Source organism: Cherax quadricarinatus, chromosome 6, assembly GCF_038502225.1.
Source record: "Cherax quadricarinatus isolate ZL_2023a chromosome 6, ASM3850222v1, whole genome shotgun sequence".
NCBI lineage: Eukaryota > Metazoa > Arthropoda > Malacostraca > Decapoda > Parastacidae > Cherax > Cherax quadricarinatus.
In genome coordinates, this window is record NC_091297.1 from 1,901,703 (window position 1) to 1,914,107 (window position 12,405).

The 12,405-nt window shown below is 37.8% G+C and overlaps 1 protein-coding gene across 8 annotated transcripts in view; it reads left to right on the top strand.

Moving 5' to 3' along the window:
- Positions 1-11,999, top strand: part of LOC128692060 (cholesterol transporter ABCA5) — a 408,467-nt gene extending 396,468 nt beyond the window's left edge. For all 8 annotated transcript variants that reach the window (XM_070079720.1, XM_070079724.1, XM_070079709.1 and 5 more), the window contains 3 exons: positions 5,092-5,217; positions 7,803-7,954; positions 9,781-11,999. In XM_070079720.1, the coding sequence (XP_069935821.1) occupies positions 5,092-5,217; positions 7,803-7,954; positions 9,781-9,929 (427 nt within the window). In that variant the 3' untranslated portion in view covers positions 9,930-11,999. The remainder of the gene's footprint in view (positions 1-5,091; positions 5,218-7,802; positions 7,955-9,780) is intronic.
- Positions 12,000-12,405: the final 406 nt, after the last annotated feature.

A 12,405-nucleotide genomic window follows, 5' to 3' on the forward strand; every position in this document is an offset into this window, starting at 1 on the left:
GGAAGACTCTCTTTCAAGCAGTACATACCAAGCAAGAGGAAACGCTTTGGTATAAAGTTGTTTGTGCTTTGTGATTGTTACAGTGGTCTGGTATTGGATATTATTGTGTACACTGGAAGTTATACATTGCAAAATACCAGGAAGTTATTGGGCATCTCAGGTGATGTGGTTCGAACAATGATAGAACCATACCTTGGTAAGGGGCATATATTATATACAGATAACTGGTACACAAGCCCCTCACTCAGTGATTTTTTGCGAGTGAACATGACAGATGTGTGTGGCACAGTGCGTGCAAATCGAAAACATATGCCCAGGTTTGATGCTGGCACTCGCAGAGGTGAGGTGCAGGCGTTTGCTGCCAATGACATCATGGCATTTCGGTGGCATGACAAACGAGATGTCACACTGTTGTCATCAATTCACCCTAATGAAATGGCAGACAGTGGCAGGCAGCATAGAGAGAGAAATGAACCCATTCTAAAACCTGCAGCTGTGATTGATTACACCTTTAACATGCGTTCAGTGGACAAATGTGACATGCAGATTGGGTTTGCTGATTGTGTTCACAAGAGTTATAAGTGGTACATCAAACTGTTTTTCCATCTTCTGGACATTTCCATGCTCAATGCTTATAATATGTATAAGATGAGCACCAGAAACAAACCACAGTACGGCGAATTCTGTTTGTCTGTCATCAGACAAATAGTATTCAAGTACCAAGGAAATGCACCTGCAATTGACCGCCCACCAAATTATCAACAACTACCTGCTCGTCTGAAGCATGGTGATCACTTCCTGGTAAAACTGCCTGCTACTGCTTTGAAGAAAAAGGCTCAGAAGAGGTGTTACGTCTGTTCACATACAAAAAAACGCCCACGACAACGCAGAGACACTCGTTTTATGTGTGAGGAGTGCAAAACTCCACTGTGCATGACACCATGTTTCAAAGAGTTCCACAGGCTGCAGAACTTCTAGAAACATGTCCTGTGACTGTATATGTGTATATAAAATATAGAAAAATAGTAATAAACAACATTTCATATTGTTTGTTTGTGTAAATATTTTCTGTAAACAAAATAATGACAACAGTGTTTACGCCCTTATTGTGTTTACCTGGAGTTTACCTGGAGAGAGTTCCGGGGGTCAACGCCCCCGCGGCCCGGTCTGAGACCAGGCCTCCTGGTGGATCAGAGCCTGATCAACCAGGCTGTTGCTGCTGGCTGCACGCAAACCAACATACGAGCCACAGCCCGGCTGATCCGGAACTAACTTTAGGTGCTTGTCCAGTGCCAGCTTGAAGACTGCCAGGGGTCTGTTGGTAATCCCCCTTATGTGTGCTGGGAGGCAGTTGAACAGTCTCGGGCCCCTGACACTTATTGTATGGTCTCTTAACGTGCTAGTGACACCCCTGCTTTTCATTGGGGGGATGGTGCATCGTCTGCCAAGTCTTTTGCTTTCGTAGTGGGTGATTTTCGTGTGCAAGTTCGGTACTAGTCCCTCTAGGATTTTCCAGGTGTATATAATCATGTATCTCTCCCTCCTGCGTTCCAGGGAATACAGGTTTAGGAACCTCAAGCGCTCCCAATAATTGAGGTGTTTTATCTCCGTTATGTGCGCCGTGAAAGTTCTCTGTACATTTTCTAGGTCGGCAATTTCACCTGCCTTGAAAGGTGCTGTTAGTGTGCAGCAATATTCCAGCCTAGATAGAACAAGTGACCTGAAGAGTGTCATCATGGGCTTGGCCTCCCTAGTTTTGAAGATTCTCATTATCCATCCTGTCATTTTTCTAGCAGATGCGATTGATACAGTGTTATGGTGTAGTATTGAAAAAGAAATAACTTACAAAATACTGATCATGTTGGCCTCAGAGGCCATAAAAGTTACTCAGAAAAAGAAAAATTGAAAAAAAATTGAAAATAGTACATAAAAAAGTAAATAGAAAAATACCGGGTGACGGCAGTCGGCGATGTTACCATATGTTGTTCAATTTTGGCAAATTTCACACCTCCATATCTCGGTAAGTATTGACGCTAAAATTTTTTTGTTTAGCCTATAATGTTTAGAAAAAAATACTCTATTTTTTCATAAGAAAAAATAATTTTTTTTTTTTTTGAAATTTGGCCGACCCTGAGAACGAGTTTCGGAGAGGGCCTGTCGACCCTCAAAGGGTTAATGCCACTAGGACCAGCTTGAGAGTCACTGGACTTCTGTCGCACAACATAACTGGCAGCCTCACCATGCCTAATCACACTATGTATACCACTACGATTCTTAAATCTTTCAAACCAGCCTTTGCTGGCCTTAAATTCACTCATATCACCACTAGTTTCAGGCAATTTTTTTTACCAAATCATCATGCAACTGCCTAGCCTTTTCACAAATGATTGCTTGAGAGAATCTATCTCCTGCTATCTGTTTTTCATTTATCCACACCAATAACAGTCTCTCAACATTTTCTAACACTTGCGGTTGCTGTTTCATAATCACAGTTGGTGACCCTACAGATTTAAACAACTATAGGCCAATATCAAACTTACCATTGCTATCCAAAATCCTTGAGAAACTCATGCACAGGAGAATATATTCATTTATAACGTCACAAAACATACTCAATCCCTGCCAATTTGGATTCAGGAAAAATAAAAGCACTAACGATGCAATTATAAAAATGCTAGATCTGCTTTACACAGCATTGGAAAATAAGGAATATCCGCTAGGAATTTTTATTGACCTAAGAAAAGCTTTTGACACAGTAGACCACGGCATCCTACTCCACAAACTTGACCATTATGGTATAAGAGGCCATGCACTTGCATATTTCAAATCTTACCTTACTAATAGGTATCAGTATGTCACCATTAAAGACACAGCATCAACAACACAGCCACTTGATACTGGAGTTCTGCAGGGAAGTGTCCTTGGTCCCCTGCTCTTCCTCATATACATCAATGATCTTCCAAACGTATCTCGACACCTGAACCCCATTCTCTTTGCTGACGACACGACTTATGTCATCTCTCACCCTAATCTTGCAACCCTCAACACCATTGTTAATGAGGAGCTGATCAAAATATCGACTTGGATGACAGCCAATAAACTTATGCTTAACGTTGACAAAACCTACTACATTATGTTTGGTAGCAGAGCAGGAGATGCGCAAATTAACATTAAGATCGACAACACACTAATTACCAGGCATAATGAGGGTAAATTCCTAGGCCTATACCTCGACAACAACCTGAACTTCAGCACCCATATCCAACACATAACCAAAAAAGTATCCAAAACTGTTGGGATCCTCTCCAAGATACGATACTACGTGCCGCAAACTGCCCTTCTCACACTATACCATTCACTTATATATCCATACCTCACCTATGCTATCTGTGCTTGGGGTTCAACTGCAGCAACACACCTAAAACCAATAATAACCCAACAAAAAGCCGCAGTAAGAATAATCACTAAATCCCATCCCTGGAAACACACCCCCCCCACTCTTCATACATCTAAACTTACTCCCTGTTCAGTACATCCACACTTACTACTGTGCAATCTACATCTACAGGACCTTAAATTCCAATATTAACCTTGACCTAAAACGCTTTCTTGATAGTTGTGACAGAACCCACAGGCACAACACCAGACACAAACATCTCTATGACATTCCCCGTGTCCGACTAAACCTTTACAAAAATTCAATATATGTCAAAGGCCCTAAAATCTGGAACACCCTACCTGAAAATTCCAATACTGCAGACACATTCATCACCTTCAAAACTACCATCAGGAAACGTCTTATCTCCCTGATACACCCTGTCAACTAATAATACGAATACCACCTGGTGGTTCACACTTACACTCACTCACCCATTTGACCATAAACAGAAATATCAATCTCAATCTCAAAATAATGAATCTTAACTAGTCATAAGTTGGCCTGTGATACTCCAATACTGAAACTAAGTATAGTGCCAAAACAAAAGCATTCACATTGCTAAACTCACAACTAGTATTTAGTCACTTAGCCATAATACCAACTTATCTCATAATTTTGTAACATTTTAAACCTAAGATTTAATATAAGTCTGCCCGAAATGCCTAGCCATGCTAGGCGTTCTAGTGGTACAATCTGTAATTATTATTTTACTACATGTAAACCACACAATAACCAAATTCTGTAAACTCAGCATTGTAATACTTATAGAGAATAAAGTTTGAATTTGAATTTGAATTTGATTGCCGTTTTCTTGCTCACTATAGTAGAGATGGTTGATTGGGGTTTACTATACAACCTGACCAGCTCCGACACACGCACTCCACTTTCGTACTTTGCAGTTATCTCTTTCTTCATTTCAACAGTCATTAGCACCCTTGGTCTCGAAGGGTTGGCACTGGGAGCTTTCTTGGGGCCCATGGTGACTTATTTTGCAAAAACAGGCACCAAAAACAGTGATAATATGGATAATATGGAATGTACCGAATGTATCCTTAGATGCGCGCACACTGGCTGGCTTGTAAACACTGGCACACACGGGGCAGTTCAGGCCACACATGGACACGTCTCTTATGAACCACATCGCATACCGGGTTTTGTATCAGGAAGCGAGGCAAATTTTCTGCGATATAATGCATCGGTTACCGGATTTATCAGATACCGATAGCATTGCGAACCGGGGGTCCACTGTATGCCACAGTTTTGCAATAGTGTAATTGAGAAAACACGATAAAGCCCGTGGTATTCAACGGTCTACTATACTGTATTGAGAGCAAGTGGCTAGTAACCCCTTCTGTATAAACTAAATTTAAAAAGAAAAACTGTCGTTTTTCTTTTTAGGACACACTGCCTCGGTGGGAGACAGGCAGTTCGTTAAAAGAAAAAATACTGTATGTTTCTAGTGATATACCTTGAGTAATGCTTACCCCCAGATCTTTCTCCTTGCATATCTTCTGCAGTATATTTCATCCAAGACTGTATTTCATGTCCATTCTTCTCATGCTCTCTCCTGCTTTCATTACTTAGCACTTGTCAGAATTAAATTCATGTAACTGCCTTTGTAACTGAGTGTTGGTGATGATAATTTATTACAGATGTGTGGGAGCTATTCAGCACTTGAAGAACAAGTATGGAGGAGGGTACACACTAGAGATAAAGATTAAACATGAAGAATGTTCTGCAGTTAAGGAATTTAAAACACCTCCAGATGGCATTAAACAGTAAGTGCTATAGCTTATAAGTAAATTTAAAAACAAAATTGGTTGTTGTGAGTGATTCTGGTATAAAAAAAAATGAAATATATTTGTGTTGAATATTTTTCTCATAGTTGGAGGAATTTTGTAGAACAGTCAGCCTTCTATATTCATGGTGGTTATCATCCTAGGAAAGTCAACGAATATAGAATCTGCAAATACAGATACATTATCCTGAGTTATTGGGAAAAGGAAATTAATTTCATGGGTCAGACTGAAAACAAAAGAAAAAAGAAAATTGTTTATATCATAGACTTCATCACTTACTCTAGATTCTATTTCCATATAACTTGCTAGTGTCTTAGAGCAAAATTGCTAGTGTCTTAGAGCAAACCTCAACACAATGAAAGTTAATATTAGCATCATGCTTGAACATGCTATTTATTCACTACTTCTTCAACCCATGTGTTTTGGGTGAATTTCATATGCTTCCTAGGAATAAATACAGAACCTTGTTTTTGCCTCACTCTCTACATGGACTTCATAGAATATTCTGTAAATTTGTCCTTGCTTCTACAATTATCAAACACCATTTGCTTTACTGAATCATACTCCTCACACAAAAAGGTCATTGAGATGCCAGACTCCATCTTCCTTATTTATTCAGGTTACTGCTTGACACTCGAATTCCCACATTCTTCTTAGCACCATCATTTACTTTAGAGACCATTGTTAACCTTCTCACTGTCCAGACCCTCAATTTCAAACATGTCCACAAGGTCCAAGAATTTAAAAAAAAAAAATTTTTATTTTTTCTTATGAAATGGTAGAGAATCATTTTCTAAAGGTAATAAAACAAAAAGTATGAAATTTGATGAAAAATTTATGAAATTATGCTTTTGCTAATTTTTCTGCTTCAGCTATATTTACACATTGGCAATTTTGCCCACCTTGAGTCTTATTTTAGGCCAGTTACATTGTTCTGGTCAAGAGATACTTGTCCAGTTTCCTCTTGAAGATGTCTACACTTGTCCCAGCAGTATTTCTGAAATCTTATAGTAGAGTGTTGAATAGTCTGGGACACCTGATGTTGATACAGTGTTCTCTTATTGTGTCCATGGTACCCCTAATGGTACGATGGAATTGGACAAGTATGCAGTGTAGCAGACTTGGTCCACTGCATTAATGATTTTAACCCTTTCACTGTCAGTTCCATAATATTATGGCTTGAAAGCCAGTATCGGTCCCATAATACTATGCCAAAATTATAGTGGTTTCCAATCTTGTGGGAGATAGCTGGTAGGCCTACATATGAGACAATGGGTCTGAATGGTTATTGTGCACAGTATAAAAAAGTCCTGCAGCACACAGTGCATAATGAGAAAAAAAAATCCGACCTTGTTTTTGGTTTAAAACAGCGACTTTGTGGTGTATTTTCATATGGTATTTATGGGTGTATTCTTGTTTTCTTGGTTTCATTTCAAAGTATGGAAAATATGTTACATAAATAGAGATGATTTTGAATGGTTTATGGACTAAAAGTACCTTGAAACTGAGCTCAAAGTAGCAGAAATGTTCGATTTCTACCTATGTTCAAGAGTAAACAAATCACGGTACTCATCCAATACATGTCTTCTGGTGGGTCTAATATGCTTTAACAAATGCACTGATATTATTTATACCATTATACCATTTTTACAATAATTCAGTAGGCTGCATTACAGTAAATCTTCTATTTTTTGTATGAATAAAAATTCAAAATGGAAAGCAAGCATAATATAAGAGGGTCCTGGAGACCTGACTAATGAGCAGAGAAAATGTTATTTTAATGCTATGAATGTTGGCATTATTTATTGTGGACCCTATTTAGAAATTGGCCTTTCTTGAATTTTGTATGAAATTGGCCAAATTACCAATTTCTGATCACTTTATTGGGTAGTTGAAATGGGTAAATAGGCAGTTTCTTGTACTCAATCGACAGAACAATCTAGCGAAATAGCTATGAATTCGGTCAACTGGAACAGTAGAATTGGCCGAAAATAGGGCTCAAAGTGGGTGAAATCGCCAGTGCGTAAATATTGCCGACATCACTAATTTTGCAAGAGCGCAATTCTGTAAGTTTTCCATTAAATTTTGTACTTTTGGTTTCCTTACCATTGAGAAAACACTCTTTATCATTTCATAAGAATTTTTTTTTTTTTTTTAATTTTTGAAAATTCTTCAACACTGAGAGCAAGTCTGTGAGCAGGTGTCTCAACAGTGAATATTGTTAATGGGCACCCTCATGTAGTAGATCTGCTGATCTCTTGTCCGCCCATGGTTTTTTTTTTTTTTGTCCATTTTATCTGCTATCTATGACATGGAGGTTATATTGCATCCAAGATTTTTTAGCATATCACCATCCACATATATGAAAGCTATTTTGAAGTTTACAACCATGGCATAAAATTTTCTTCCAGAGCTACATTTATATGATCTTCCTGTGACTAATATGGGCCTTGCAAAAATTTTGGATTGTACTTTTCTCAACTTCACATCCATCTAATTGTGAGTTTGCAGATTAACATTATTTTTATAATTTTGATTATTCCATAATTTGAACTTTTCTTCAGGTCAGGCAGCATTATGGAACAGGTGCATAACATAATCAACGAGACCTTCCCAAATGCAGTCCTAGATGAGCAGTTTGAAGAGCATATCACCTATAAAGTGCCTCAGCATGATATTTCAGATTTGGCAAGATGTTTTATGGTGCTGGAAAAAGGTATGAGCTTTTAACCTGTGCACTGAAATTAACCTTTAAAACTGCCCGGCACACTGATACACAACTGATGACTATGCATTTAGCATACTAGTACGCAGAATTTTTTGTACCTTCAAACCTGTCACCTGCCAATATTTTTGACCTCATAATAGTTCTTTAGGTCTTCAACAATCTGTTCATATATTTGAAAACAATCTAATACCAGGAGGGTCTACACAGTGCATCATGGTTAACTAGAAAGGTGATGACTGTGTCTGATATACTAGTATGCCTAACTAGCAAAAATAAACAATGTATTCAGGAACTGTTGTTCCACCACCAGCTTTCTTGTCAGCAAAGAGGGTGTGGAATTGCACGAAGATGACTTATTCATTCCATATTTATTACAGTTTCATGATATTAACAGTGGAATTCATTCCATGTTTTAAACCTTTCAGGGTCCAGACCCCTGATCTGAAAATTGCTTTCAGGGTCCAAGAATTTAAAAAATAAAATATTTTTTCTTTGAAATGATAGAGTATCTTCTTCTGAAGATTATGAAGCCAAGAGTACAGTATTTAGACATGGGTGATTTTTACCCGTTTTGAGTCTTATTTTAGGCCAGTTCCATTGTTCCAGTTGATCAAACTCTTAACTATTTCACTAGTATGCCTTCCATTCTGTCGATTGAGTGCAAGAAACTGCCCATTTAACTATTGGTAATTTGGCCATTTTCACATAAAGTTGCCAATTTAAAAATAGGGTATAAAATAAACACTGTAGACATTCCTGGCACTAAAGCAACATTTCTTCTGTTCCAATATTAGTTATATGCCCCACACAAAAAAATAGAAGATTTACTGTTATGCAGACTACTACATTATGCATATTAGACCAACCAGTTGGATGCATGTTGGACGAGTGAAGTAATTTGTGTCTTCTGGAATATTGGCAAAAATTGAACATTTCCGCTTCTTTGAGGTCAATTTCAAGCTATTTCCAGTCCTGCATTCTATCAAATGATACCTAGAAACCAAGAATTATTTATGAACACATCGACCGTTTCCCACCAAGGCAGGGTGACCCGAAAAGAAGCAACACTCTTCATTATTCACTCCATCACTGTCTTGCCAGAGGTGTGCCTACACTACAGCCAAAAACCTGCAACATCAACACCCTTCCTTCAGAGCATAGGCAGTGCACTTCCCACCTCCAAAATCTTATTGCTATTTGCCATAGTGGCCATTACTGGCCATCTTTGTAATTAATATTTTATAACATGTAAACCACACATTGTAAGCTTTACAAGGAAATCTGGTTTCTTTTTTCCATTAATATGTTAACAGTGTTATAAATAAAAATTACAACTTGTAATCTAAGACCTAAGTTTATGATAAAAATATTGGTGCACAAATTAATTTTTGAATACTGTGCTGTATTTTACACAATTTAATTGTTTTGTGTTTTGGCAAATGTTTTTACTATGAAGCTTCACCATTCTCTACACCCTCATTTACTAATTTTATCCATTTGCTGAAGGGGCTGCTAGTGAAAGATTTGCCCTATCTTGGATCAGCATTATCTTTCACACAGTCTCCGATATTAATTTTCAGGAGAGGGAACACATGCTTAACTTGATGGAAAGTTACAGTGTAATAAGAGATTACTGTTCTGATAGTGGCTTATGGTTTTTACATACACCCAGTTTCCTATGCAGCAATAGAAATGTTGTGCCTAGTTTAAGGGTTAACAAATCCAATATCTGTTTCATTCAAGTAAGATTTGTAGACAATAAGGAAAATACTGCAGTGCAAAAATTTTAAAGTTTGGATTATCTTTTTTTATAGCTAAATCAGAAGGATTAATGGAGGAGTACGCTCTAAGCCAGACCACCTTAGAGCAAGTGTTTTTGAAGTTTGCCCGCCAGCAAGAATATGAAGATGATGATGATCAAGAAGCTGCACAGCAGTCTAGTTTATCAACAACCTCTTTATAGAGGTTGCCTGCTGAAATACATCAACTCTACTTAAATATTTTTGTAATCCATCAAGAGTTCTCTACAGTTATTATATATTCCACTCATACCTAAAATTGATAATTACTCAAATGTAGATGCAGTGCTGCCTTTTGTACTTACACATCTTTTTCTAAATACAGTTCTTTTATTTTAATGTACTATTGTAAATTATAGATACTGTCTTAATCATATTAAACAAAATTAATAATGAAATACAATACGGCCCCACTTATACAGCAGGTTAGGTTCTAGGCTACTGCCGGAAAACAGAATGCCATTTTTTCCACTTATAAATGCATACAATGCCAGATAAGTTTACACTAACATAATTTAAGCTGACAGTAGAACTAGGCATTAAAAACAATAAAAAGTAAAATACATACACAGTACATTCATTACCTACCTTAGGGTGAGAGGTGAATAGTATTTATTTGTAGGAAGTCAGGCATAGGTAGCCAGTAGGAGTAGGTAGCCTGCCTGGCTCCCACACCTAAACGTAATACAGTAGACCCCCTGAGTTTCATGATTAATCTGTTCCAGAAAGTCTGCTGAATGGCGAAATTTACGACTGGCGAAACCATTTTCTCTATAAGAAATAATGGAAATCCAATTAATCCGTTTCAGGCACCCAAAAGTATTAACAAAAAATATTTTTTTTAAAGATTAAATATAGATTTACATATAGGAAACAATGACAAATGAATATAAAGCACTAATAAAATGGATAAATGAACATTTAATATCACACTTACCTTTACTGATGACTCTTGTTGGTGTATGGCAGACAGGTAGGAGGGGAGAGGGAGCCGAGTTTATTATGCTTCAATATGACGCTAATATCATCTCTACAGCTTATTTATCTATCACAATTCATCTAATATGACATAATAAACAATATTAATAATGTAGAAACATAATATATACTCTAGAATGAGTAAAATATGTCATAACATATGTGAGGAGTAAGTGGTGGTGGTGGTGTTATTGGGTTTATAAGGGCCACTGAGAGAAGCCGTACATACTAGTGATGGTGGAGGTGGCAGCAGAAGCCACCAACATTATTCACACTGAAACAATGTACACTTACCTTGGAGGAGATGTTAGTTTAATTAGTTTGATGGAGGAGATGCTGGCAGAGGTTTAGAGTGGTGGAAGATAGCAGGGCAGCGTATGTTCAGTGGCCCTATACACCTCCAACAACATTGGAGAGTTACTCTCGTGTCGTTTGTCTATCGCTTAATCGTTTAACTTACTTGCTATACTGTTAATGCTACTCTTTATCGCTGGCAGGTGCTAAAGCCTTTGCCGATACCTGCTGCTTTAATATTGTACATATTATAGAATCACTGAAGAAGGCACATTCTCCCCTCTCTCTTCTTACTCCCACTTTGGTACTTTGCTACGAGTTTTTTCTTGAATTCTAATATGTTTCTTTCCTTCTTTACCAAAGGACTGGCACTAGGAGCTTTCTTTGGGCCAATGGTGGCTTATTTAGTAGTTGCAAGTACAAAAAATAATGGATTATTATGAAATATATCGCATGAACCCATGGGGTGATTGTCACTCGCTGATAAACAATGGCACACTGAGTGTGAATGGTGCGGGAGACTGGCTTTGTGTGCATTGACACTGGGATGCCGCTCCAATGTGTACCAGACAGTCGCCGAATCACAAGGCCAATCATGAACCGCGAGGCTATATTTTGCCGAAAAAAGTTGCTGAAAGTCGGATTTCACGAAAGTCGTGGCCGCCAAAAAGTGGGGGTCCACTGTATGTGATATTTAAAGCTGCCCAGAGCAATAAAATACATACACATACATTACTCTCATTATTTACCTTAAAATATGTATAGTCTTAATGTAGGGCAAGAGGTGAGTAGTATTTATTTGTAGGAAGTCAGGTGTAGGTAGTTGGTAGGTGTAGCTATATAGCCCACATGGCCCCTCCACCCATAGGTAATATATGATATTTAACCCTTAAACTGTCCTAACGTAGATTTACGTTCACTTGCGTAGCGCTCCAAACGTAGATCTACGTACGATTTTACATGCTTTCTTATGTAAAGAAAAATGTACATCTACGTTCAGAGCACTACACGAGTGAACGTAGATCTATGTTTGGACAGTTTAAGGGTTAAAGCAGCCCATTGTGATATTATTACCATCGACATACATTGTTCACTGAGTTTAATCATTTCTAACAAACTACCTTTAGATGGCATCATAAATGCAGGGAGAAGTGATGAGAAGAAATCATGCCAAGAATTGTAAACAAAGCCAAATGTGTTAAGGGGAGTCATTGGGTCAAAGGCAGATTGATACACATTTTCTCTGGTGCTGGACCAGAGAAAATGCAATTCTTTTCCTCCATCTGGTTATGCCTCATATTTATGTGAAATTCATTGTATGGTGGGTGTATGTATCATGTTTATATGCTATGTAACATGTTTCTTATA